Source organism: Apteryx rowi, unplaced genomic scaffold (genome assembly GCF_003343035.1).
Source record: "Apteryx rowi isolate R43461 unplaced genomic scaffold, aptRow1 scaffold_45, whole genome shotgun sequence".
NCBI classification, from domain to species: domain Eukaryota; kingdom Metazoa; phylum Chordata; class Aves; order Apterygiformes; family Apterygidae; genus Apteryx; species Apteryx rowi.
This window is the reverse complement of record NW_020450705.1, coordinates 2,241,444-2,263,484: the sequence shown is the minus strand read 5'-3', so window position 1 is coordinate 2,263,484 and position 22,041 is coordinate 2,241,444. Positions and strand designations below refer to the sequence as shown.

Here is a 22,041-nt window from a genome sequence, read left to right as displayed (position 1 = left end):
CACCATGGGAATGTCTGTGACATACACCTGCGATCCCGGCTACTACCTTGTTGGAAACGCAGTTGCTCTTTGCAAAGCCTCTGGGAATTGGAGCCCCCCCACCCCTCGCTGTGAAGGTGTGTCTGTGATCTCCGACCTCTCCCCAAAAGCCAGCAGCTCCCAGCATAGCAGGTAGCACAGGAGAGAAGTTGACCATTGTGATTAAGACCTTCAGTGTGGGAGCTGAGTCCCATTTAAATAGTTACACAGCTTTATAAAACATAAAGGATAAGCTTACAATTGTGAGCACGAAGCTAGGTAATTTTATATATGTGGTTTATCAGCGCAGTACTTTCAGTGTTAGGAGCTGTGTGCCAGGGACCCAAGAGCTCTCGCAACAGCTTACGTTGTCATGTTTCCAAGCTCAGTGAAATGTAGCTCTCCAGCCTGGGCACCTGCTGCCCTCACACCTGCCCTGCCTGCCCCTGGTCAGTGCAGCGTGCGGGCTGGCCCCTGCTGTGGTGTGGTTCAATAATTCAAATTATTGAATGAGAATGCCTGGTAGTGAGTGCCAAAAGCCAGCACGTTGGCTGATTTGAGACTAAATGCAAAGGAGTCTCCAAAACTAGCTCCCTCCTCAAGGTGCTTCAGCACCAGCTTGACTTTAGTGTGCCCGAGGAGCAACCCAGCCGGAGACGCRTTGCTGTAATGCAGCCGTTGCTGTGCTCCAAGACACAGCCTTGGGGATAGGAACTGCTGGATTTTTATGAATTGATTCAACATTCTTTCCCCAGAAAAGTCAGAGGAATCATGAGACACCACGAGGCTGACTGTCAAGCTGTAGACACAGGCAGTACCTTGGATATAAATGTCCCTGCACCCCTCTTCCAGCTTCCCTGCTGTTTTTGTTGCTCATGTGGCTTTGCATTGTGTTTCTGTCTCTCAGACCTCATCTCTTCCAGGCACTCTCCTGACCCTTTCCTCTCCCTTTCCAGAGGTGAAGTGTCCTCAGCCACCAAACATCGCCAACGGGCAGCACAGCGGCCAGTCCTTGGACACTTTTCCCCGGGGAATGACCGTGTACTACAGCTGCAGGGATGGCTACACGCTGGTCGGGAACATGTCCATCAACTGCACGGACGCCGGGCTGTGGAGCCGGCCCCGGCCCCGCTGCGAAGGTGGGTTGATGCTCGCCTTTCCAGGAGTAGGGCCTGCAAAGAGGCTTGACCCCAGGGTGCTGAACGGGGCACCGCTCTCCTGCCACCCGCGCCGGCATGCGCCTGTGGAGGCCGCACGGCCTTCAGGCGAGGGCAGCCTCCTGCATCGCACGGATCCCCATCCCTCGCGCCCGTGCTGCAGCCTGCCAGCCCCCTCTGCCTCGGCCACGCAGAGCAGCGCTGCAGTGGCTGGGCTCCTTGGCAGCGATTTGCGCCTGGGTGTCAGCAGAGCACAGAAATGCTTACGGCAGCGATGAGAAGGGATGTGGCTGAGTGTGCTGCTGTCCTACCCACGCACTGGCGTTTAAAGGATGCCATCCATGTTCCCTCCAGCAATCGGCTGCGAGACACCCGAGGTTCAGAACGGGAAAATTCACGAGCTGCAGAACACCTACAAAGCTGGAGAGACTCTTCATTTTGACTGTGAAGTCGGTTATGCCTCAGATGACCCCCAAGAGAYGCAGTGCCAACCGGGGGGCACGTGGGACCCACCGGTGCTCAGCTGCGTAAGGAGTGAGTGCTGCCAGGCTCTTGGCTGGTGCCCCGGGGCGCAGGGCTGGGGAGGGGGGCAGACCCAAGGTGTCCCCATGAGCCCCCAGGCCCTCGCAGGGCCCTCCTGGGTGGCTCTGCCCTGACCTGCTCCCTGGCCAGGTGCTCCTGGCCTTGCTCCACCACCTCAGCCTACGCGCTGAGCCCATTCCCCCTTTCAGGTTATTCTCTTGCTTCGTTAGAGACACTGTCTCTCTCTTTTGCAGTCCGACCATGCCCCATGCCTCCARGGATCARCAAYGGAAATCAYRATGGCCAGGGCKCARCKKTTTTCACCATGGGAATGTCTGTGACATACACCTGCGATCCCGGCTACTACCTTGTTGGAAACGCAGTTGCTCTTTGCAAAGCCTCTGGGAATTGGAGCCTCCCCATGCCTCGCTGTGAAGGTGTGTCTGTGATCTCCGACCTCTCCCCAAAAGCCAGCAGCTCCAAGCACAGGAGAAATCACAGGGGAAAAGCTGACCATTGCAACTGAATCCGCAGAGCTGGTTAATCCCATTTAAAGTGTGGCCTAGTATGAATTAATTTCAAGCTGTTCTACTGTGAAGGGGGGACTGGGGAAGTTGATAGAAATGTTATGTATAATTTGTTGCTTGAAGTAATGACAGCCTCTGGTAGGGTTGTTTGGTTTTTTTTAAACCACTTTTGCACATCACTTCTGCACATCTTCATTTTCAGTGACTGTCTGCATCAATCCAGATATAGAGAATGGAAGGAAAGTTGATGGTCATGGACTTATCTATGGACCTGGGCAAACAGTTACATTTCAGTGTCATAATGGTTACAGCCTGCAAGGGAGTGCTAAAATCTACTGCCAGGAGGATGGCACCTGGGATCCTCCTGTTCCAGTCTGTGGTAGAGGTACACCTTCACCAAGCCTTCCGTCTAGGCATCAGCTTCTAGGTAAATGATGACACTTGGGGTGCTCTATTATTTTATGTCCCCTACCCTGATTGTTAAAAAAAAACTGGTTAAATCCTATATTTTTACCTGTCAAGCGAGTGGAAAATGTAAATATATCCTGGGAACAGGCTGCCAGCAGGAACAGGACTAGATCCTGCGGGAAAAGATGTTTCATCTGCTTAATCTATTTAATGTTTCATCTGTATTAATCAAAATAAATGCTTTTGCAAGGCAGACCAGACACCTTTCTTTGTAACAGTGTTTCTTTCTGCACCTGCATCTGGCATGCTTGTCCTGCCAAGCAATTGGAAAAATGCTAATTCTCCTGTATGTTTTCTTTCTTGATAGGTGGTTGTGGTGCTCCTACAAGGTTACTCTTTGCTGAGCTAAGTGAGGAGTATAAAAATGAGATTGAGTTTCCTGTTGGGAAGACTGTGAAATACACTTGCCGACCTGGATATGCTAAACACCCAGCAATGTCACCTACTATTACATGCCTTGACAGTGGAGTGTGGTCAGAAGCACTAGAGTTCTGTAAAAGTGAATAGCTCCATTGATTTGGTGTYCGTTGTTCAAGAAGAAATAGGCAGTATCTGTCCATGCTGCAAAAACCTTAGCATTATTTTGTTGTTCAAACAGTATGTGACTAGTAAAGCCATGTAACTTTATGGTATTCAAAACCCATTTGGGGGGTAATTGGAGATGTGGACAGATTATTGGAGTAATAGTTGCATTTGTTGTACCGTGGTATAGATAGAAACCTAAAATTAGTTTTGTTCTCCTACAGGGAAACAGTGTAGTCATCCTGGTGAACCTGAGAATGGCAAGATTAGTTTCATAACAGATCTCCTATTTGGGTCAACAGTGATCTACAGCTGTGAGGAAGGGTAAGTCCTAGGTTGCAGACCTATTTTTTGCTGCTACTTAAATCTGCAAAGAAAGATGCATTTGGTAAGTCTCTGTTTTTCCCTCCTATTCGTTCATTCCCCTAAAATGGATTTGGCTCCTGTATAGAGTGCTGCATGTATATGAACAGATAAGGCCTTCTGTCTCGTATGCATACATGTATATACTGTCAAATTGGCAAGGGGGTGCTAAACTAGGAAGGGAGATTCTCCCGTGAGGTTTGGTGTCAGCCGGGTGTCAGCAGGGCTGCTTGGACTGTTAGGGGTGGTGAGAAGGAGTTAATAACTCAAATTGAAATGACCTGGAATGAATGTTAAATCCTTTTAACACCAGGCACAGGTTAATTGGGCAGCCTAGCAGACGATGTGAGATTTCTGACACAGCACACGTTGAATGGACTGGCAGCATTCCCATTTGTCAGCGTAAGTAGCTTACAGCTCTAGGTGGTTTGCATTGCTCTGGTAAATATTTTTCAGCAGAGACTGCCACATCATTCAAATCAAAGCTTTCATAGGGAACCTCTCTGCTCTGTGAGCACGAAAAATATCAGAAGGTTGTGATTTCATATGAAAATATCCTGGGAGAAGGTACAAGATCTCAAAGCTTAATGGATTATAGAAAGTCATGTCTCAGCTGGAGCTTTTTCAGTAGTACTTGTATGTCCTGTCTTGACTAAAATCACAGAAATGTTATGCAAAAGGAAGAGAAAATATTATGCCCAGCTCAGTGGGTGCTAATGTTAGACAAAGAGAGATCAAACCACTTAGTCTAAGGAGTCACAGAGCGCTGTGGGAGAGCCAGAAATAGAATCCCAAAGTCCCAAATTTCCAGCCATCTCTTTTACTGCAAACATGGATGGCTGGTTTGTACCCAAAGAGTTGCTGTACCACACCTCAGCAACTAGAGCTTGGTGAAGTAGTATTTGGTGACAGAGCTTCATATGAAAAAAACCCGAGATATTCACTGGCACATTTTGGTATTTAAAAGCATTTTACAGATTTTCCTGGTGCATATTAACCTAGAAGGTGACATACAAATTACTGACTGTGTGCAGCTGAAAAATCAGGATTTTACACAGTTGACACAAAAGAAGTATTATTTGCTTTTTTATTTTTTGAACAGTAGAAAAGATAAAGTATGTCGCTACTTCCTCCATAGAGGTTTGTCCTACTGTGTCTGCTTTCTGACTAGTATAGTATTGCTGGTCAGGGAAATGGGATCCAGATCCCTACAGGGTATCACCTAGAAGGTTAGTTCATCACAGTTTTTTCATCTCTAGGACAAGTATTTCTGTCCCAAAGACTGGGGGATTATAGATACTTTAGTGCCACTGTTGAATTTAGAAGACTTGTTCTGCATCTCTCCAGGTATTCCTTGTGAGCCACCTCCAAATATTCCCAACGGGAAGCACACAGGCAGGCTGTTAGATGAATTCTACTTCGGCACGTCTGTAACGTACACCTGTGACTCAGGGCACCCGCCACGCGGGGAGGCCTCCATTCACTGCACCACCGAGGACGGGCAAAACGGCGTGTGGAGCGGACCTCCCCCTCAGTGCGGAGGTAGGGTGGGGTGTGCATGCGCAAACCCTCGGCACAGTCCTCCCGGCCCTACTGCTGCATATTCAGAAAGACAAGGAAGTCCCTAGATAATTGCACTTTTTCCCTGTGTGTTCCTCCATAGCAAGATTTGCATGTGCTGGTTTTACAGCTCTGGTCAGGCAGCCGGGAGGAGGCCGCTGGCACTTCCTCACTGCCTCCAGCAGCCCCGCCTTACCTTTCAGTTTGGATCTCTCCCTCAACGCTTGACATCATTGGATGCAGGCAGTAGATGGTCTATGGGAAAATTATTTTCAGACTTAAGTCTAAAAGTCATTGCAACTGTAAAAGGCTTCACAGCTGCATTGCTCTGCACAACTATTCCTGTTCTGAGGTCCTTCAGTTCTTTTCCAGATGTTACATGTCCTGTCCTGCAGATCCAGAATGGGCAAAGAGGGTCTGCAGCTAAGAGTGCCTACACACGCAAAGACACAGTTGCCTCTGAGCGTGAGCCAGGCTACGTCATGTGTGGCCACAGTGTGGTACAATGCCAACTAAATAACACTTGGGAGCCACCCATGCCAGTCTGTGAAAGGGGCAAATGTTCAAACAGTGCTTTGGATATTAACCTTCCCAATGCTCTCCCTCCTGAGCTTTTTCTTGACTCCTTTGAAAAGTGGATTGGCCAGATCTGTTCTCTTTCAAATCAAGAGGATTTACAGGTTTGAAGGGTTACAGGAGAGGTCTCGAGGGAAGAAATACACAGGATGGGCCTCGAGGCAGGTTGCAGTCAGTCCTCCCTAGAGCTCTTTCCCTTTCCTCTGTTCAGCATATCTGAGGTAGCTTGCAAATTACATGAAGGACCTAACAACCGTGTGACAGTGGTAGCTACCACCGCAGTTTCCCTCAGTAAGAGGTACACTATTGGCACCTCCCTCCTGAGATATGTGTGTGCAGAATTACCTGTTCTGAGACACTGAAAAAATGATGTACATGAGCAAGAGAAGCTATAGAAGGTGTTTTTGTCAAAAGTCTGTCTTAGTTAAAGGCTTTGCGTTTGGTTCACTTGAATCTTTGTATCAAACGGAATGTTCTGTTTTTACTTCGTACTGCTGCTGGTGTTGATGTGATTTTCCTTCTCTCTTCAGCACTGGCATGCCCACCTCCTCCAGACATCGCCAATGGGAAGCACAGCAGCCAGCCTGGGAAGGCTTTCAGCACCGGAGCGTCTGTTAATTACCACTGTGATCCTGGCTATGCTCTTGTTGGAGAAGCACGGCTTAACTGTACAGCATCTGGCTCGTGGAGTCTTCCCATCCCTCGATGTGAAGGTCCATATGCCTTTCCTGTACTGCTGCTTTTTCCTCGCTGTGCTTCCAGGCAGGCCTGTGGGACAGGGGAGCCTGTGGGGAAGGACAGACAGGGAGAATTGGTTTCGAGAAAGCAGCACAATTCACTTTCTCTTTGGAGATCAGTCTATTTGTGAATCACCACTGATGTAAAAGAAATGTTGCTTATTTGAGTAGAGCACTGTACTTCCATATAAATGGTCGTGTAGTCCTCAGGGACAGAACAAATAGTTTAATAAGAATTTATGCTTAAATGTAATCATGATCTCATTGGTTCTGTGTGAGTTTATAGACTCACATAGCTTTAAGCCTTTGCTTTAAGATGAGAAGGGATGCTTTGAGCATATGGAGAACTGAAAATGGCATTTGTATGATATTAGGAAAGCATAGCAGTTGGAAGTTATTTGTGGAAAACAAGCATACATAAACACTCTAGTTAGCACTTGAAAAGTGAAGGAGGTAAGTGGAAGGTTGTTTTAACAGTTTTTCTATGTACCTGCAACTACACTTTATGACAAAAAGTCTTTATCACAAAAGAGAGGCTCTAACGTCTCTTTTCTTTCTTGATAGCTGGCTGTAATGCACCTACAAGACTGGTGTTTGCTGAGCTAAAGAAGGAGTACAGCAATCAGACTGTCTTTGCGGTGGGGAAGGTAGCGGAATATGTGTGTCGGCCTGGATATGCTAGATACCCAGGAATGCGGCCATCTGTCACGTGTCTCCAAAATCGAACGTGGTCTGCAGCACTGGAGTTCTGTAAAAGTATGTTCTGCAGATGCTGAAAAATCTAAATTGGGCTTGGGTAGATTTTTAACACTTTTTGAGTGTAAATCCCTCTAACTTTGTGGGTTTCTTTACTTTCTGCAGTCCATTCTCTGTGTTAGGATTCCTTGGGATAAGATTTCACTGCACCATGCCATTGAACAGGAGAGGTCTAATGCTAGTTGATGTTCCCTTCTAGGAAAGCAATGTGCTAACCCAGAGGTACCAGAGAATGGCAGAGTTGTAATTCTGACCGATCTCTTTTTCGGATCGAAAGTGAATTACACTTGTAAAGAAGGGTGAGTCTTATGATTAGTTACATTCAGCTGCCAAGTGAGAGCTTAGCAGATCTTAAGTGGCAAAACAGCTTTACACTAAGGAACCTAGTTCCCAGGTGAGAAGTCTGGGTTGCCACTTACAAGGGTTGTATATAAAGTAAGAAATCTCTCTGCGTAACTACAGGCACAAGTTGATTGGATCTTCTCAGAGAAGATGCGAGGTCTCTGGCACACATGTTTCATGGAGTGGAGATGTTCCTGTTTGCCAGCGTAAGTAGGTCACAACAAAAGGTTCTTGGAGATTGCTTGTCCCAGTGTTTTTAAGAGAAAGTGGCTAATCATTCAAACCAAAGATTTTACTGCAAAGTATTTCTCATATGCAGTGAGTGCATTTGTAAAATTTTTCAGATTTCTTTCCATTTCCATTTTGCTTTTGTTTTATTTTGTATGTTTTTGAAATGTTCCCAAAGGTCTATTATTTATGCTGGTCCAAACTGGGAAAAACATTAATATTTTAAAGTCTGTATGGCTGGAGAGGTACTTCTGACTGGTCAGAGTCAGAACTATGTGTGCGTAGGAATGGCATGGCCAGTCTCTCTCCACTCTGCATGTGTCACAACAGGTTATGGAAAAGGGAGGTAAGAACTGTCCTACCTCCTTTAGAGAGGGACAACAAAACACGAGGAGAAGAGCCTTGCTGAAGGGCACAGGTATTCCTTCCCACATGTGCACGTTCCCACCAGACGTTCACCCTGCAGATCTCGTTACGCTAGTGCCCAGGAGATTTGGGTCATCTTATCCAGAGACCACTAGCACTGAGACGGGGCTGTTGCAGTCGGCTCCTTTCTCGGGGAAGCGCGTCTGTCCTGCAGACCCGGGGCCATTGCTGCTAGCGCTCACTCTAACAGCCGCCTTGTACGCGCCCCGCAGCGATCGTGTGCGACCCGCCTCCRGACATCCCCCGTGGGAGGCACACGGGCCGTCTGATGGRCGACTTCTCCTAYGCRRCTGTGGTCACRTACACGTGCGATCCCGGCCACCCGCTCAYGGGAGAGGCCTCCATTTTCTGCACCACRAAGGACGGGGTACACGGCGTGTGGAGCGGGCCACCACCGCGGTGTGGAGGTAGGACTCTGCTGAGCACGCGACTGCTCTGTGGCCGTGTGGCCACGGGCTGGGCAGTGGTGCAGTGAAACTGGTGGAGGGCGAGGGAGGAACCACAGATGTGGGAAATGCTATACAAAATGTAGCAATTTCATTTAGCAGCCTCAAAAATATTCCATCTGTAAGTGTGGATAATTAGTTATGAGTTGCAGAAGAAAGGACAGTTACAGCAGTGAAGTGGTTGGCCCACATGCAGGTGGGCTACTGTACCCAATGATAGGAAGACAGCTACTTTTACAGAAATGTATTAAAAAGAATTAATGGAATTAATTGTCCTCCTCCTTTGGTTTTTGAAGGTTAGAATATTTTGTGTATTGTTTCTTTTCTCATTCTTTTTGCCCTTTCCATGTTTTTGATCTGTCTTTCCTTCCCCTTCTCAGCGGTGAATTGTCCTCCTCCTCCAACCATTGCCAACGGGAAGCACAGTCGTCAGTCCTCAGACAAGTTTATCCCAGGAACAACTGTTCAGTACACCTGCAGGAATGGCTATTCCCTTGTTGGGAATGCATCCATTAACTGTACTGCCTCGGGAACGTGGAGCCGGCCCCGACCCCGATGTGAAGGTGTGTTCATGTTGGCTTCTTTTATCTTTCCCTGGGCCCTTTCTTCCTTTTTAGTTCTCAGTTTAATCACTGCAGACCAAATCTCCATGAAAGGCACAGGCCGAAGATCCCATGGGCAGGGAGAGCTCCACAGGCCTCTTTGGATTTCCCTGTCTTTTTCCCCGTAAGGACTGACTCTCAAGCATAACTGGATATTGATATTTCTGAATGTTTTGTGTGAGTAAGACTTAATAATGTTGAGATGCCTGTGAGAGCGATGGTAAGGTTCTTGGCGCAGCTGTTGGCTCGTGTCAGCACCCCTCCACACCCAGCATGGGCCTCACATCCTAAATGGTGCTTTATGTTCTTCACTTCCAGCAATTGGCTGCAAAAGACCAAAGATTGAGAATGGAAGACCAACTGGACCAAAGACCATGTACAAACTTATGGACACCATTGTCTTTGAATGCGATTTTGGTTACGCCTTAAAGGGCTCTCAAGAGTCTCGGTGCCAGTTTGGAGGCACGTGGRACCCTCCTCTCCCCATCTGTGAAAAGAGTAAGTGGAAATGATGCAGTGGCAGCTGGTTTTTCCTGAAGCCACTGTGTGAGTACACCTGGCAGGATGCAGCTGCCTCATTTGGGGAGTAAAAGGATCCCAAGTGCCACTATCCAAAGAAAAGGAAAGGAAAAGCATACAAATGTCTGTACCTCCATCTTGATAATCCCCATTCATATTCTTGTTATATGTAGGGCTTTCACCTCGTAAAAGAATCCTGGGGAAGAGGGGTATAGCCAAACTGTTGTCTGATCATGTTCACAACTATAGGAAACCCAGAGAAAGCTGTTAAGTAGTACCATTGAAGAAAATTTACTACTGCAAATGCTAAGTGAGAAATGCTCATTTATGATATTAATAAGCTAGAAAAAAATAATGGCAGAAAGATACCTGTGGGTAGGACAGAAATATAATTCAAACATTGGCATTCGTAGTTATTTGGGGAAGGTTAACGGGAAAGAAAGAAAGCTGTCTTTTCCTCCAGTGTGTGCTTGTGTTACCTCTTCACAAGTTTTGACTTTTCCCTTCCATATAGTGCTGCTGTGTCCTTCCCCACCAAGTATCAAAAATGGCCAGCACAACGGCAAGAATGTGAAAGTCTTCATCCCTGGAATATCAGTGAAGTACCACTGTGACCCAGGGTACACCCTCACTGGGACGACAAAAGTTTCTTGTCTGCCATCGGGAACCTGGAGCATCCCTTACCCCCGGTGTGAAGGTGTGTTTTCAGTGTTGTTACCTAATGTAAAAAGGGAGACCACGATGGTTATCTCAAAAGTGGAACCCATCAGCACAGAAAAGTCCCCAGCGAGGGCTGGAGCAGCGTTGATCAGGCACAGGAGGGGGGGTAACGCACGGGTGGGGATTTCAAGGCTTTACACACACTATTCTCCATTCTCCTCCTTGCACACCTTTCCCTGAAGGTAGGGGAGAACCAAAGGTCTCTCCTTGCTGCATTTCTGGGGAATTTTGACCCTGGAAAAAACAAGGAGGAAAGCCCAAGCCTGGCAGCCACTTCCCCAGCCCATGCTTTGCTCGCTTTCCTTTTCAGTGGTTGCCTGCACAACCCCAGCAATCCAGAACGGAGCAGTAGCTGGTGGGCACAGAGCCACGTACAGTCCCAGGGACACCGTCACCTTCCAGTGCCGCCCCGGCTACATGCTGCAGGGCAGCCACGAGGCCGAGTGCCGGCATGACGGCCGGTGGGCTCCTCCGGTGCCTGTGTGTGTGCCAGGTGAGCAGGGGGAGATGGCTTTCTGCGCAGCCCTGCAAGGCGGCTCGGGCAGGTTTCTGGCAGCAGTTGTGAAAGGGAGAGAGGAACGTCCCATGCCGGGGACGTCCTGCTGCCAGCAGAAGGGAGCTCTTCCAGCAGCCAAATAGCAGCACCTATATTCCCTGGGGGAAAGAGGGGCACCTTGGGGGTGAAAACAGAAGAGACTGAGGGTTGTCTTTTGTGCGGGAGGGGGCCTGAGGGAGCGATCTCTGCCTCGTTCACGTTGTCTGAGAAGTGACAGTGTTTGGCTGTGTTGCATGTGCTCCTCCGTTGGATGCAACCCCTAAAGCGATGTTCTTTCCTCCTCCCCTCTCTTAGCGGTGCCTTGTCCTCCACCTCCGGTCATCGCCAATGCAACGCCCAGCGCTGAGCTTGGGGAGAACTTCACGAGTGGCATGTCCGTCACCTACAGCTGTGACCCAGGCTTCTCCCTCATCGGTGACGCTTCGCTTTCATGCATGGCATCGGGGAATTGGAGCCTCCCTTACCCACGCTGTGCAGGTGCATTTCAGTGTGCTGCTGCCATTCCCCCGTGCACCCCTGGCTCTCTGAGTCTGTCCTATCCATGCCTGATACCGAGGCAGGCAAAACCCGTGAAACCCACAGAATCTGCGTGTGCGTGGGGGGGAAACAGCAAGTCCACGTGGTACCCACAGGGCTAAGCAGGGTGCTTTGTTCCCTTTGGTGGCTTTAGGAGGAAACTGTCCTGACATGTGAAGTGTTATTGTATGTAGATAAAAGTTAGAATGTCTAGAAGAGATATAAATGTCCTTGGCTTTTGTAGCAGTGCCTACCAATGCACTCGCTTCTCTTTATTAGCACTGCATAGCCAGCACTCATTTCTTCTGTGCCTTTTGTTTCTTGGTAGCTGGATGTGGTACACCAACAACATTATTGTTTGCTGAGCTAAACAAGGAACACAAAAATCAGACAGAGTTTCCTGTTGGGAAGACTGTGAAATACACTTGCCGGCCAGGATATGCCAAACATCCACAAATATCACCAACGATTATGTGTCTCGAAAATCAAACGTGGTCCGATGCCCAGGAGTTTTGCAAACGTATGTCTTGCAGATGCTTCAATTTTTTTCAATTGCGGTGTGACCACCAAAGCCTGTAACTCGGTGGATATTTCTCTGTTTTGGTTCCCTTCTCGGTGTGGGGGTAGGACTCCTAGGATTAAAGTGCCGCTTTTCCTATTGCATTGACTGAAAGAAGTTCACAACCAGCTCTTGTTTTATCCCAGGGAAAAGGTGTGAGCATCCAAGAGAACCTGAAAATGGCAGAGTTATCGTTACAACAGACCTACTATTTGGGTCAACAGTGAATTACACTTGTGATGAAGGGTGAGTCCCAGGCCAAGCTCATTTGGCTTACCGACATGCAAGCAGCAATGTCTCTGTCCTCTCTGTAACTCTTAGGTACAGTGTGTTTTTTAACAAGAAACCAGTGCTTGTGTCCTTACGCTCAAAGTTCATCAAAGTTACCTGCTCAGTGTGATGCTTGAGGAGGAGTATGCCTTTGTGTTTGGTATATGTTCTGCAGCTTGTTTCATGCCCATCACGTTGCAGTTTGACCCGCTGAGCTCTCAGCTGCAGCTGCTGAGAGAGCACAGAAAGCGTCCAAATGTCCAGGGAAAATCTCAGCATCCTTCTGGCATTTTAAGACAGTTTGGCCTTTACAGCAGTTCTGGTCTTTGCAATGGTTGAATTCTAATCTGATTTGTAGGCTAACTGACAACAGAAATGTGGAGAATGGGGTTCAGGTTTAAGTTTTTAAGTGCCAATCAGAGTGAATGACCCTCCGAGTCTGATCTTGGAGTATATGATGGAAAAATGGGGGTTCATTCTGAAAGACTGAGCTTAAAATGGATGTCAGTGAGGTGGCCTCTCGCAGAGGATGGAAGGAAGAGGAGAGGCAATGGCAGTTCTCTAGGCCTCCTGGGATTTACTGCCCATGACAACCAAGGAGACCTTTGTTGGGGAAACACACATAAGCTAAGGATCAGAGCCTTAACGATGGCATTATTCGATGGCAACGAAGGTGAGACTTGCAGGGCACGAGAGATGAATGCTCCAAGGACAGTCCCTGTGTGCTAACAGTGATTTTGCTTAACTCCAGGCACAGGCTGACTGGACACGCTCAGAGACGCTGTGAGATTTCTGGGTCTGGGAAGCAAGTTGTGTGGAGTGGTGACATTCCCGTCTGCCAGCGTAAGTACATCCCGGCAGGAGCTCGGCAGGGCTGCTGGGGAGCAACCGAGCAGCACAGAGAGATTCGGGTAGTGCTTTCCTGGGAAAGCGTCTTCCAAGCAGCAGACGGAGAGCGCTGCAGCTGAGATGGGGTTGATGCAGTTGGCTCCTTTCTCRGGGAAGCGCGTCTGTCCTGCAGACCCGGGGCCATTGCTGCTAGCGCTCACTCTAACAGCCGCCTTGTACGCGCCCCGCAGCGATCGTGTGCGACCCGCCTCCAGACATCCCCCGTGGGAGGCACACGGGCCGTCTGATGGGCGACTTCTCCTATGCAACTGTGGTCACGTACACGTGCGATCCCGGCCACCCGCTCACGGGAGAGGCCTCCATTTTCTGCACCACGAAGGACGGGGTACACGGCGTGTGGAGCGGGCCACCACCGCGGTGCGGAGGTAGGACTCTGCGGAGTGCGGGGCCGCTCTGTGCCTGTGAGGCTGGGCTGGGCCATGCGTGGGCAGGAGTGTGCTGCGGAGGAGCTGCTGTTAGCAAAGTGAAGGGAAGGCGGGTGATGGGACCAGTGGCATTCGGGCCCGTGCTATTGCTGCTGGAGGTGCTCTTTGGCACTGCCCAGAGAGGAGGGCCCATAACCACTTGCTCCTAAGCCCAGAGCTCTGCAGGGTCTGTATGGTCTGGGGCTAAAAGCAGCGGGCTGAGGGACACCTGTCCAAGCTGCCTGTATTTCTTACAGGCTGTCAGCTTAGCTGAAAAGTTCCCTTGCACCGAGTCATTTATTTTTCACTCCTCTTTCTTTGTTATCCCTACTGATGTGAGAATGGTTTTGCCCTCTTCCTCCAGCATCGCAGTGCTCTCCGCCTCCAGCCATTGTCCATGGAAGACACAGCGGCCAAGCCACGGCAGTTTTTGCCAGCGGGATGTCTGTGAGATACAGCTGTGATCCTGGCTATACTCTCACTGGAGAGGCACAGCTTGATTGTACATCTTCTGGAGCTTGGAGCGCCCCTGCCCCTCAGTGTGAAGGTGTGTTTATCTGCCTTTCTGCCTTTTCCACTTGTGGATGTGCCAGTGATACTGGGGGTTAATGGAGGAAAGAAATACCAAATGCCCACTCCTTTCTCAGAGAAGATCTCCTTCCTTGCAGGGCTCCTGTGTCCCTCCCCGTTGGCTGTTGACAATGGTCAGCACGATGGCAAGGATGTGAAAGTCTTCAACCCTGGAAAGTCTGTGAATTACAGCTGTGAGCCTGGTTATTCTCTTATTGGAGAAGCCACTCTATATTGCACAGAGAATGGAACCTGGAGCATCCCTTACCCTCGGTGTGAAGGTGTGCTTTCAGTGTTGTTACCTAATATAAAAAGGGAGACCATGACGGTCATCTCAAAAGTGGAACCCGTCAGCACGGAAAAGTCCCCAGCGAGGGCTGGAGCAGCGTTGATCAGGCACAGGCAGGGGGTAATGCACGGGTGGGGATTTCAAGGCTTTACACACACTATTCTCCATTCTCCTCCTTGCACACCTTTCCCTGAAGGTAGGGGAGAACCAAAGGTCTCTCCTTGCTGCATTTCTGGGGAATTTTGACCCTGGAAAAAACAAGGAGGAAAGCCCAAGCCTGGCAGCCACTTCCCCAGCCCATGCTTTGCTCGCTTTCCTTTTCAGTGATTGCCTGCACAACCCCAGCCATCCAGAACGGAGCAGTAGCTGGTGGGCACAGAGCCACGTACAGTCCCAGGGACATCGTCACCTTCCAGTGCCGCCCCGGCTACATGCTGCAGGGCAGCCACGAGGCCGAGTGCCGGCATGACGGCCGGTGGGCTCCTCCGGTGCCTGTGTGTGTGCCAGGTGAGCAGGGGGAGATGGCTTTCTGCGCAGCCCTGCAAGGCGGCTCGGGCAGGTTTCTGGCAGCAGCTGTGAAAGGGAGAGAGGAACGTCCCATGCCGGGGACGTCCTGCTGCCAGCAGAAGGGAGCTCTCCCAGCAGCCAAATAGCAGCACCTATATTCCCTGGGGGAAAGAGGGGCACCTCAGGGGTGAAAATGGAAGAGACTGAGGRTTGTCTTTGTGCGGGAGGGGGCCTGAGGGAGTGATCTCTGCCTCATTCACGTTGTCTGAGAAGCGACAGTGTTTGGCTGTGTTGCATGTGCTCCTCCGTTGGATGCAACCCCTAAAGCGATGTTCCTTCCTCCTCCCCTCTCTTAGCGGTGCCTTGTCCTCCACCTCCGGTCATCGCCAATGCAACGCCCAGCGCTGAGCTTGGGGAGAACTTCACGAGTGGCATGTCCGTCACCTACAGCTGTGACCCGGGCTTCTCCCTCATCGGTGACGCTTCGCTTTCATGCACGGCATCAGGGAATTGGAGCCTCCCTTACCCACGCTGTGCAGGTGCATTTCAGTGTGCTGCTGCCATTCCCCCGTGCTCCCCTGGCTCTCTGAGTGTCTGTCCCATGCACGCCTGATACCGAGGCAGGCAGAACTTGCTAAACCCACAGAATCTGTGTGCGTGGGGGGTGGGTAACAGCAAGTCCACATGATACCCACAGGACTAAGCTTGCCTCCAGCACACACAGGATGCTCTGTGTGGTGGCATTGTACATTATCCTTTCTGCACGTTACCCTGTCCGTGCTCTCCATCAACTGGATTTGTCCTCTCTCTTTAGTGCTGCAATGTCCTTTGCCTCCAAATATTGACAAAGGAAAGTATAACAGCCAGGACTTGAAAGTTTTCACTCCTGGGACAGCTGTAATTTATAGCTGTGACCCTGGCTACTACGTAATGGGAGAAGCATCAATTTATTGTACAGATTCTGGAAACTGGAGCCTCCCTCTTCCTCGGTGTGAAGGTACACTTTTTTTTCAGAGTTATGGATAGTTTGGGAATTTCTGTCTTTGAGAGCTCATAAGACTTGCTATCTCCCTCACTCTTCACAAGATGTTGAATCCTACACTCCTTCCCTTTTGTTGTCTGTTTTAGCTTTTTAATTTTTATCTATGTGTACTCAATATACATTTTAAAACAATTGTGTTTAGTTGATAGATATGTCCCAATTTTCCTCTATGTATTTTCTTTCCCAGCAGGTGGCTGTGCTGCCCCTCCAGGCTTACACTTTGCTGAGCTAACTGAGGAATATAAAAATCAGACAGAATTTTCTGTTGGGGACACTGTGAAATACACCTGCCAGCCTGGATACATGAGACACCCTGGAATACCCCCAACAGTAACATGCCTCAAAAATCAAACGTGGTCTGAAGCACTAGAGTTTTGTAAAAGTGAATAGCTCCATCAGTTTGGTGTTGTTTTCTGAAAACTGTCTAAACTACATTTGTGGGTTTCTTAAAGCAGTTCTTTAAAAAATGATTTATACATGGCTTTACTAGTCACATAGTTTTGGCAATTATTGACCTTTTAAAGCTCCCTTCTTTATTGGTGGCAGAATGTGGACAGATCTTTAAGATAATATTTTCTCATAATGCATCATAAAATTGAGAGGAGTTTAAAATTAGCCTTGTTCTTTCCCAGGGAAACAATGTAAATATCCAGAAGCACCAAAGAATGGCAGAGTTGTCATTCTGACAGATCTCCTCTTTGGGTCAGCAGTGAACCACACATGTGAAGAAGGGTGAGTCCCACACTGCCTTAGCTGACTCCATTTCCTGAGCTCGGTATCAAACAACTTACAGTGAAGGGTCCCAACTCCTCTGTGCATGTCGTTTTTCCACAGCAAGCCAAAGCTTGTGTTTTGGTTCCAGTTATATTTTAGTTGCCTGCTCAGGAAGGGAGAAATGCCTTTTCTTTTTCCCAGTCTGTGCTTGATAAATTACTTTGCAAACTTCAGTTTCAGTCTGGCTTCTCAGATGGCCACCCGGCCAGAGCCGAGCGAGTGCGAGCAAGTGCCTGCAGAGAGGAGGCTCCAGCAGTTCTTAAATCCCTTGGGTTTGAGTCCTGGTTTAGCACTTGGCCAGTCTAATCTGGAGTAATTTGTGATCATTTTTGTTCCTCATGAGTCCAGGATGAAGGAACTCTGTCCTTCATTCCCATGGGCGGAACCAGCAGAAACACCTGGGTGACCAGCCAGAATCAGGAGGCTGCAGAAAGAAACCTCTGGGGGTACTGTGACAGTGGGAGTGCACAATCCAAACTAAATGACTTGGTATCAACTGACATTTCCTTCTGTGCCCTTCCAGGCACGAACTAGTTGGACAGTCTCAGAGGCGATGTGACATTTTTGGAACGCTTGTTGCATGGAGTGGTGCTCCTCCCATTTGCCAGAGTAAGTAGGTCATGTCTAGTTTCAGCCCAGAATTGCCAAATGAAGTCCTTAAAATTAAAGTCTTGAGGAATAAGGCTTTTTAAGCATAATATTCCTCTAGGATAGTTTTGTTTTGCTTGCTTGTTTGATTTCTTCTAAAAATTTTCTAGATGTGATCTTTTGATCTTTCAGAGTTATGTAGGAAGAAGAGTTGTCAGATCCCAGCAGGGACTCGTCCTTTTTGTTTCACAAACATTAATAATAAATGAAGAACTGTTTTTCCTACAGTAAGAGTGGGATACTGAGGGAAACTTCCTCAATACTGGGAATCTTCCAAGTCCTGCACCATCTTCCAAGATTGTCTTGCAGTGTTGGGACCTGAGGGAGAAATGCCAAGGTCATTGCAATTAGGATGTGGTCTTTCCTTGAGATGGAATTGCTTTAGAAGGCAGGAGCTTGGTATAGTAAAACTGTGTCCTGAGAATGACAGAGAGTCCTCATGGATTCCTACGCCATTTAATATACATATTTGGAATGGAGTTGCAGTAGTCTGTTTACAGGCACAATACTATGTTTACATATACAAATAATGTGGTAATCCTAGGGTACGTCAAGGAACTCAAAAAACTGCAATCTTGAAATTATTCTTCTGTGTGTCTCTGAGTAATACCTGTGAAAACACCTCTGAGAACCTCCCTGGGGAGCAGTGGCAGGTTCAGGATGGATTTTATATGTGCATCATCTTTAGCATACATATGCCTTCCCCTCTGAGATAATGAATTTCTTTTTCAGAGGTGGTATGCCCAGTCCCAAAGATCCAGAATGGGAGAATATCCATTCATAAAAATAGCTACACATATGAAGATACTGTTAGCTTTAAGTGCCATGAAGGCTTCACCCTACAAGGCCATCATACAGTTCAATGCAGAGCTGATAAAACATGGGACCCGCCTGTGCCAGTCTGTGAACGGGGTAAGTGTCAGCCTGCTGACCTGTTCATGTTGCTGTTTCCTTCCTGACTGCTGCCAGGAACTCATTGAAGCTGAATTTGGCTATATCTGTCTGCTTGCTCCTCTTCTCAAATCAAGGTACTTTACTGACTGCCTTAAGGAAAAACAAGAAATTTTTCCTTTCATTTATTACTCTCTTCTCAAACAGGAGATGAGCCAGGTTGAAGGCAATGTCGTAAGTATAAATGTAGTTTGCTCTTTGCTCACCCTGTTTGTTGCAGCCCATAATCCATGTTCTCCTTACTCTCTGAAAGTAAGAAACTTGATAGGTTCATGGCAGGAACTAACTATCACAGAAGAGTGAAATTTATTATGAAATATAAAGGGAGGATGATAGAAAATAAAGGCAAAATTGTACATTGCATTGTTCAACAAAATGTGTATTTTAAACTCTTAATGCTATATCTAGGTGGAATGGCAAAATACTATCATCACCCTACCGATACCACAACAAAGCCAGGTAGGTCTATCATAAGAAAAGGCAAAACTTGTCAAACACTATCTCCTGCCCTGCTTTTTGCAGGGAAGAAGGGTACTTGCACTGTTTTACTCTTTTGTTATCACTCTTTTCAGAGATCAGCATCACCTTCTCATCTTTTTCCTCTCCTTTTCAGTGGTAAAGTGTCTGCCTCCCCCAGGCATTACTAATGGGGAACACAGCAGGCATTTCTCAGACACTTTTGACATAGGAGCACTTGTGCACTACAGCTGCAAGCCTGGCTTCTTCCTCATTGGGAATGAGTCTATCCATTGTACAGCATATGGAATCTGGAGCCGTCCCCTTCCTCGGTGTGAAGGTGTGTTCATGCTCTTTTCACTAATTCTTCTTGACAAGCAGTGATATTTGGCTAAGGACTTTCTGAGATGAGCTGTTGCTTTAACAGACTCCACCATTGCAGAAAGAGAGAAGACTGTGGCCAAACACCCTTCTCTATGTTGTACAAGGTTCACGATCTAATGGGTTCTTTATACTCTCACTGTCCCCAGTTGGCTGTGTGAGTCCAGGAGTTGGGAATGGAAAAGTAATTGGATTGGAGTCTCTCTATAGACCTGGAGACATCGTTAGGATTGAATGCAACAGTGACGATGGCCCCAAGGGCCTTCACGAATCCCAGTGCCAGGCTGGAGGTACCTGGAATCCACCACTCCCCATCTGTGAAGGAGGTAAGCATGCATTATCCTTAGATGGCTATCCTTTTTGACCTTATCACTCCTCGTAATGTGTGGCAGAATGTAAAGGAGACCAGAGAGATCCTGAGCCTAGTGTTTAGATATGAAGAGAGAGAGAGAGAGAGAGAGAGAGAGAAGGCAGTTATCTGCCTAGCCTAATTTTTTCCATTCTTATCTCTGCAGTATCTGGTGTCTCAGTTTCTCAGAATGAACTCCTTAAAAATGAGCTTAGGCCAGCTTCACCAACTGTAAGGAACTTGTATGGGTGTTGTAATAAGATGGTCTCACAAGTGTGGAATTCACATTATAAATATGAACTATCTACTTTTTTTATCTGATACACCAGGAAAGATGGTGCTGGGCAATGTTTCATTGTGTAAGAAGAAATTTGACTGATGCCACATGCTTTACAGCTGTTTGGGGTGAAATTAGTGCGCAAGGTTGGGCAGGGCTGGCTCTGTACTTTAGTGTCATTGCTGTGGGAGTGAGCTTACAGTCAAGCGTGCATGCTGAAAGTTTCCTCTCTTGACTGTATGAGCTCTGTTTTAATTAGCACTTCTCTCTCTTTAGCGCCGCATTGTTCCAAGCCTCCAGAGATTGCCAACGGGTGGCACAGTGGCCTGGCAACAGTGGTTTTTGCTCCTGGAATGTCTGTAACCTACAGCTGTGAGTCTGACTTCTCTCTCATTGGGACAGCATCCATTTATTGCACAGAGGCTGGAGCCTGGAGCCATCCCTCTCCAGTTTGTCAAGGTGTGTTTGTTTTTGTTGAAGAGAGCCAAGAGGAAAGGACACTTAACATAYGACTTGCCTTAGGGAGAGATTTGTGTAAAGACTAAATCTGTATCCTTTACTCCAGAATGTGTTTTAAGAACAAGACCAAATTTATACACTTTTTCAAAACCTGATGGAGTTATAAGGTTACTAGACCAGTTTTTAAGGCTAGATGAAGATATTACACGGGAGCAAACAAGGCTGCAAACATACAGTGTCATTGCTATTCTCTGGCAATCCATCGGGATCCTAATTTCAATGCTGTCTTGTTTGTCTCCCCCAAATTTTCAGCTGTGAAGTGCCTCCATCCTCCAAACATCACCAATGGGAAGCTCATAGGCCACATCTCTGACACTTTTCCCTATGGAGCATCTGTGTCCTACAGCTGTAATCCTGGTTATTCACTCATTGGGAATGCTTCCATTAACTGCATGGAGTCTGGAACTTGGGGCCAGCCTCTTCCTCGGTGTGAAGGTCTGTTTGTGCTCTGTTTGCTTGTGCTGCGTGGAACTGGTGGTGGCAGCCATGGCTATACATTTTACTTCAGGAAATGAAATTCCCAAAGAGATACATGGGCAAAAATCTATGTACTAAAAACATCTGCACCTACTAACACTGAATTCCAGCTCCTTATTTTGCTAGAGAACCACTTCCATATCATAGCTAGATAATGTTAATTATCTGTTATTTATGTTACCTGTTTATTGTGAATTTATCCACTTTCTGATATCCCTGTGAAGAGTATGATATTGTAAAGGAGGAGGATGGGAATCTCAAGCTAAGTCAGAAGAATATGAGTACAGTGGGAGGCAATTCTGGAAGACATTTTTAATTAATTCTTGCGTGTGTTTGCATCTCTGCTCTTGTTGCTATGAATGAATTGTATATCGTTTCCTCCATGTAAGTCAACCTTTTAAGAGCTGTTTTTTACTAGTAGAAACTTTTTCCCTTCCCTTCACTTCGTGTCTCTCACTCCCCAAGTATGACTAATAGAAGAAACAAAGACAGTGATTACCTCTGAGAAATTTTCTTGGTGGAAATTACACGTGAGCCTGACTATTCCCTTATTGGAAAAGCTTCTTTTGTACTATATCTATTACTTGGCACTTCCGTGTAGCTCACTGTGAAGGTCAGTCATCAGGCAAACTTGACTACAGGCAATCTCATGAATGTGACAAGATTCCTAGTATGGGTGTTCCTGCACTGAAAACTGGACATTCACTGGAATAATTTCATTGCCAACATATGTCACTTCCTTTGGTAGAGCTGCACCCACCTCAGTGACTCAGGAATTGCAGCACACTGGGATAACAATAAGAGGAAATAACATATGAAATGCTTATGTAAATGAAGTCACAGGCTCTTTAAACAAAGCAGTCTCGCAGAAAAATTCTCCCTGTCATGCCACATTTCTCATAGTTTTGAAGTGTCCTTAGTAACTATTAGGTGTGATGGTTTAAAAAAGAAGAATGTAAGTAAGGTGTAAAACAAAGCAGCTTAAAAATTGCATGCTGATGTTAGCCCTTTGGCTTCCACTGAGAATGATTAGACACTTAAATGGAAATAACTAGTTCACTTGCATTGAAAACAGTGGGATAAATAGCTTAGATGGCT

The 22,041-nt window shown here is 47.4% G+C and overlaps 1 protein-coding gene across 1 annotated transcript in view; it reads left to right on the top strand.

Annotated features, from left to right (window-relative positions):
• LOC112971645 overlaps positions 1-22,041 on the top strand; it is a 90,347-nt gene that overhangs the window by 64,661 nt on the left and 3,645 nt on the right. Inside the window, exons 66-104 of the mRNA XM_026077246.1 lie at positions 2-116; positions 942-1,157; positions 1,530-1,709; positions 1,952-2,134; positions 2,427-2,609; positions 3,000-3,185; positions 3,439-3,538; positions 3,891-3,979; positions 4,925-5,119; positions 6,244-6,426; positions 7,015-7,206; positions 7,406-7,505; positions 7,669-7,754; positions 8,107-8,122; positions 8,243-8,256; positions 8,415-8,609; positions 9,029-9,211; positions 9,569-9,748; positions 10,284-10,466; positions 10,800-10,982; positions 11,340-11,522; positions 11,890-12,081; positions 12,267-12,366; positions 13,142-13,233; positions 13,470-13,664; positions 14,068-14,250; positions 14,372-14,554; positions 14,887-15,069; positions 15,426-15,608; positions 15,884-16,066; positions 16,299-16,493; positions 16,744-16,843; positions 17,409-17,494; positions 18,266-18,445; positions 18,728-18,943; positions 19,098-19,280; positions 19,471-19,647; positions 20,224-20,406; positions 20,719-20,901. Coding sequence (XP_025933031.1) covers positions 2-116; positions 942-1,157; positions 1,530-1,709; positions 1,952-2,134; positions 2,427-2,609; positions 3,000-3,185; positions 3,439-3,538; positions 3,891-3,979; positions 4,925-5,119; positions 6,244-6,426; positions 7,015-7,206; positions 7,406-7,505; positions 7,669-7,754; positions 8,107-8,122; positions 8,243-8,256; positions 8,415-8,609; positions 9,029-9,211; positions 9,569-9,748; positions 10,284-10,466; positions 10,800-10,982; positions 11,340-11,522; positions 11,890-12,081; positions 12,267-12,366; positions 13,142-13,233; positions 13,470-13,664; positions 14,068-14,250; positions 14,372-14,554; positions 14,887-15,069; positions 15,426-15,608; positions 15,884-16,066; positions 16,299-16,493; positions 16,744-16,843; positions 17,409-17,494; positions 18,266-18,445; positions 18,728-18,943; positions 19,098-19,280; positions 19,471-19,647; positions 20,224-20,406; positions 20,719-20,901 — 6,142 coding nt within the window. The remainder of the gene's footprint in view (position 1; positions 117-941; positions 1,158-1,529; positions 1,710-1,951; positions 2,135-2,426; positions 2,610-2,999; positions 3,186-3,438; positions 3,539-3,890; positions 3,980-4,924; positions 5,120-6,243; positions 6,427-7,014; positions 7,207-7,405; positions 7,506-7,668; positions 7,755-8,106; positions 8,123-8,242; positions 8,257-8,414; positions 8,610-9,028; positions 9,212-9,568; positions 9,749-10,283; positions 10,467-10,799; positions 10,983-11,339; positions 11,523-11,889; positions 12,082-12,266; positions 12,367-13,141; positions 13,234-13,469; positions 13,665-14,067; positions 14,251-14,371; positions 14,555-14,886; positions 15,070-15,425; positions 15,609-15,883; positions 16,067-16,298; positions 16,494-16,743; positions 16,844-17,408; positions 17,495-18,265; positions 18,446-18,727; positions 18,944-19,097; positions 19,281-19,470; positions 19,648-20,223; positions 20,407-20,718; positions 20,902-22,041) is intronic.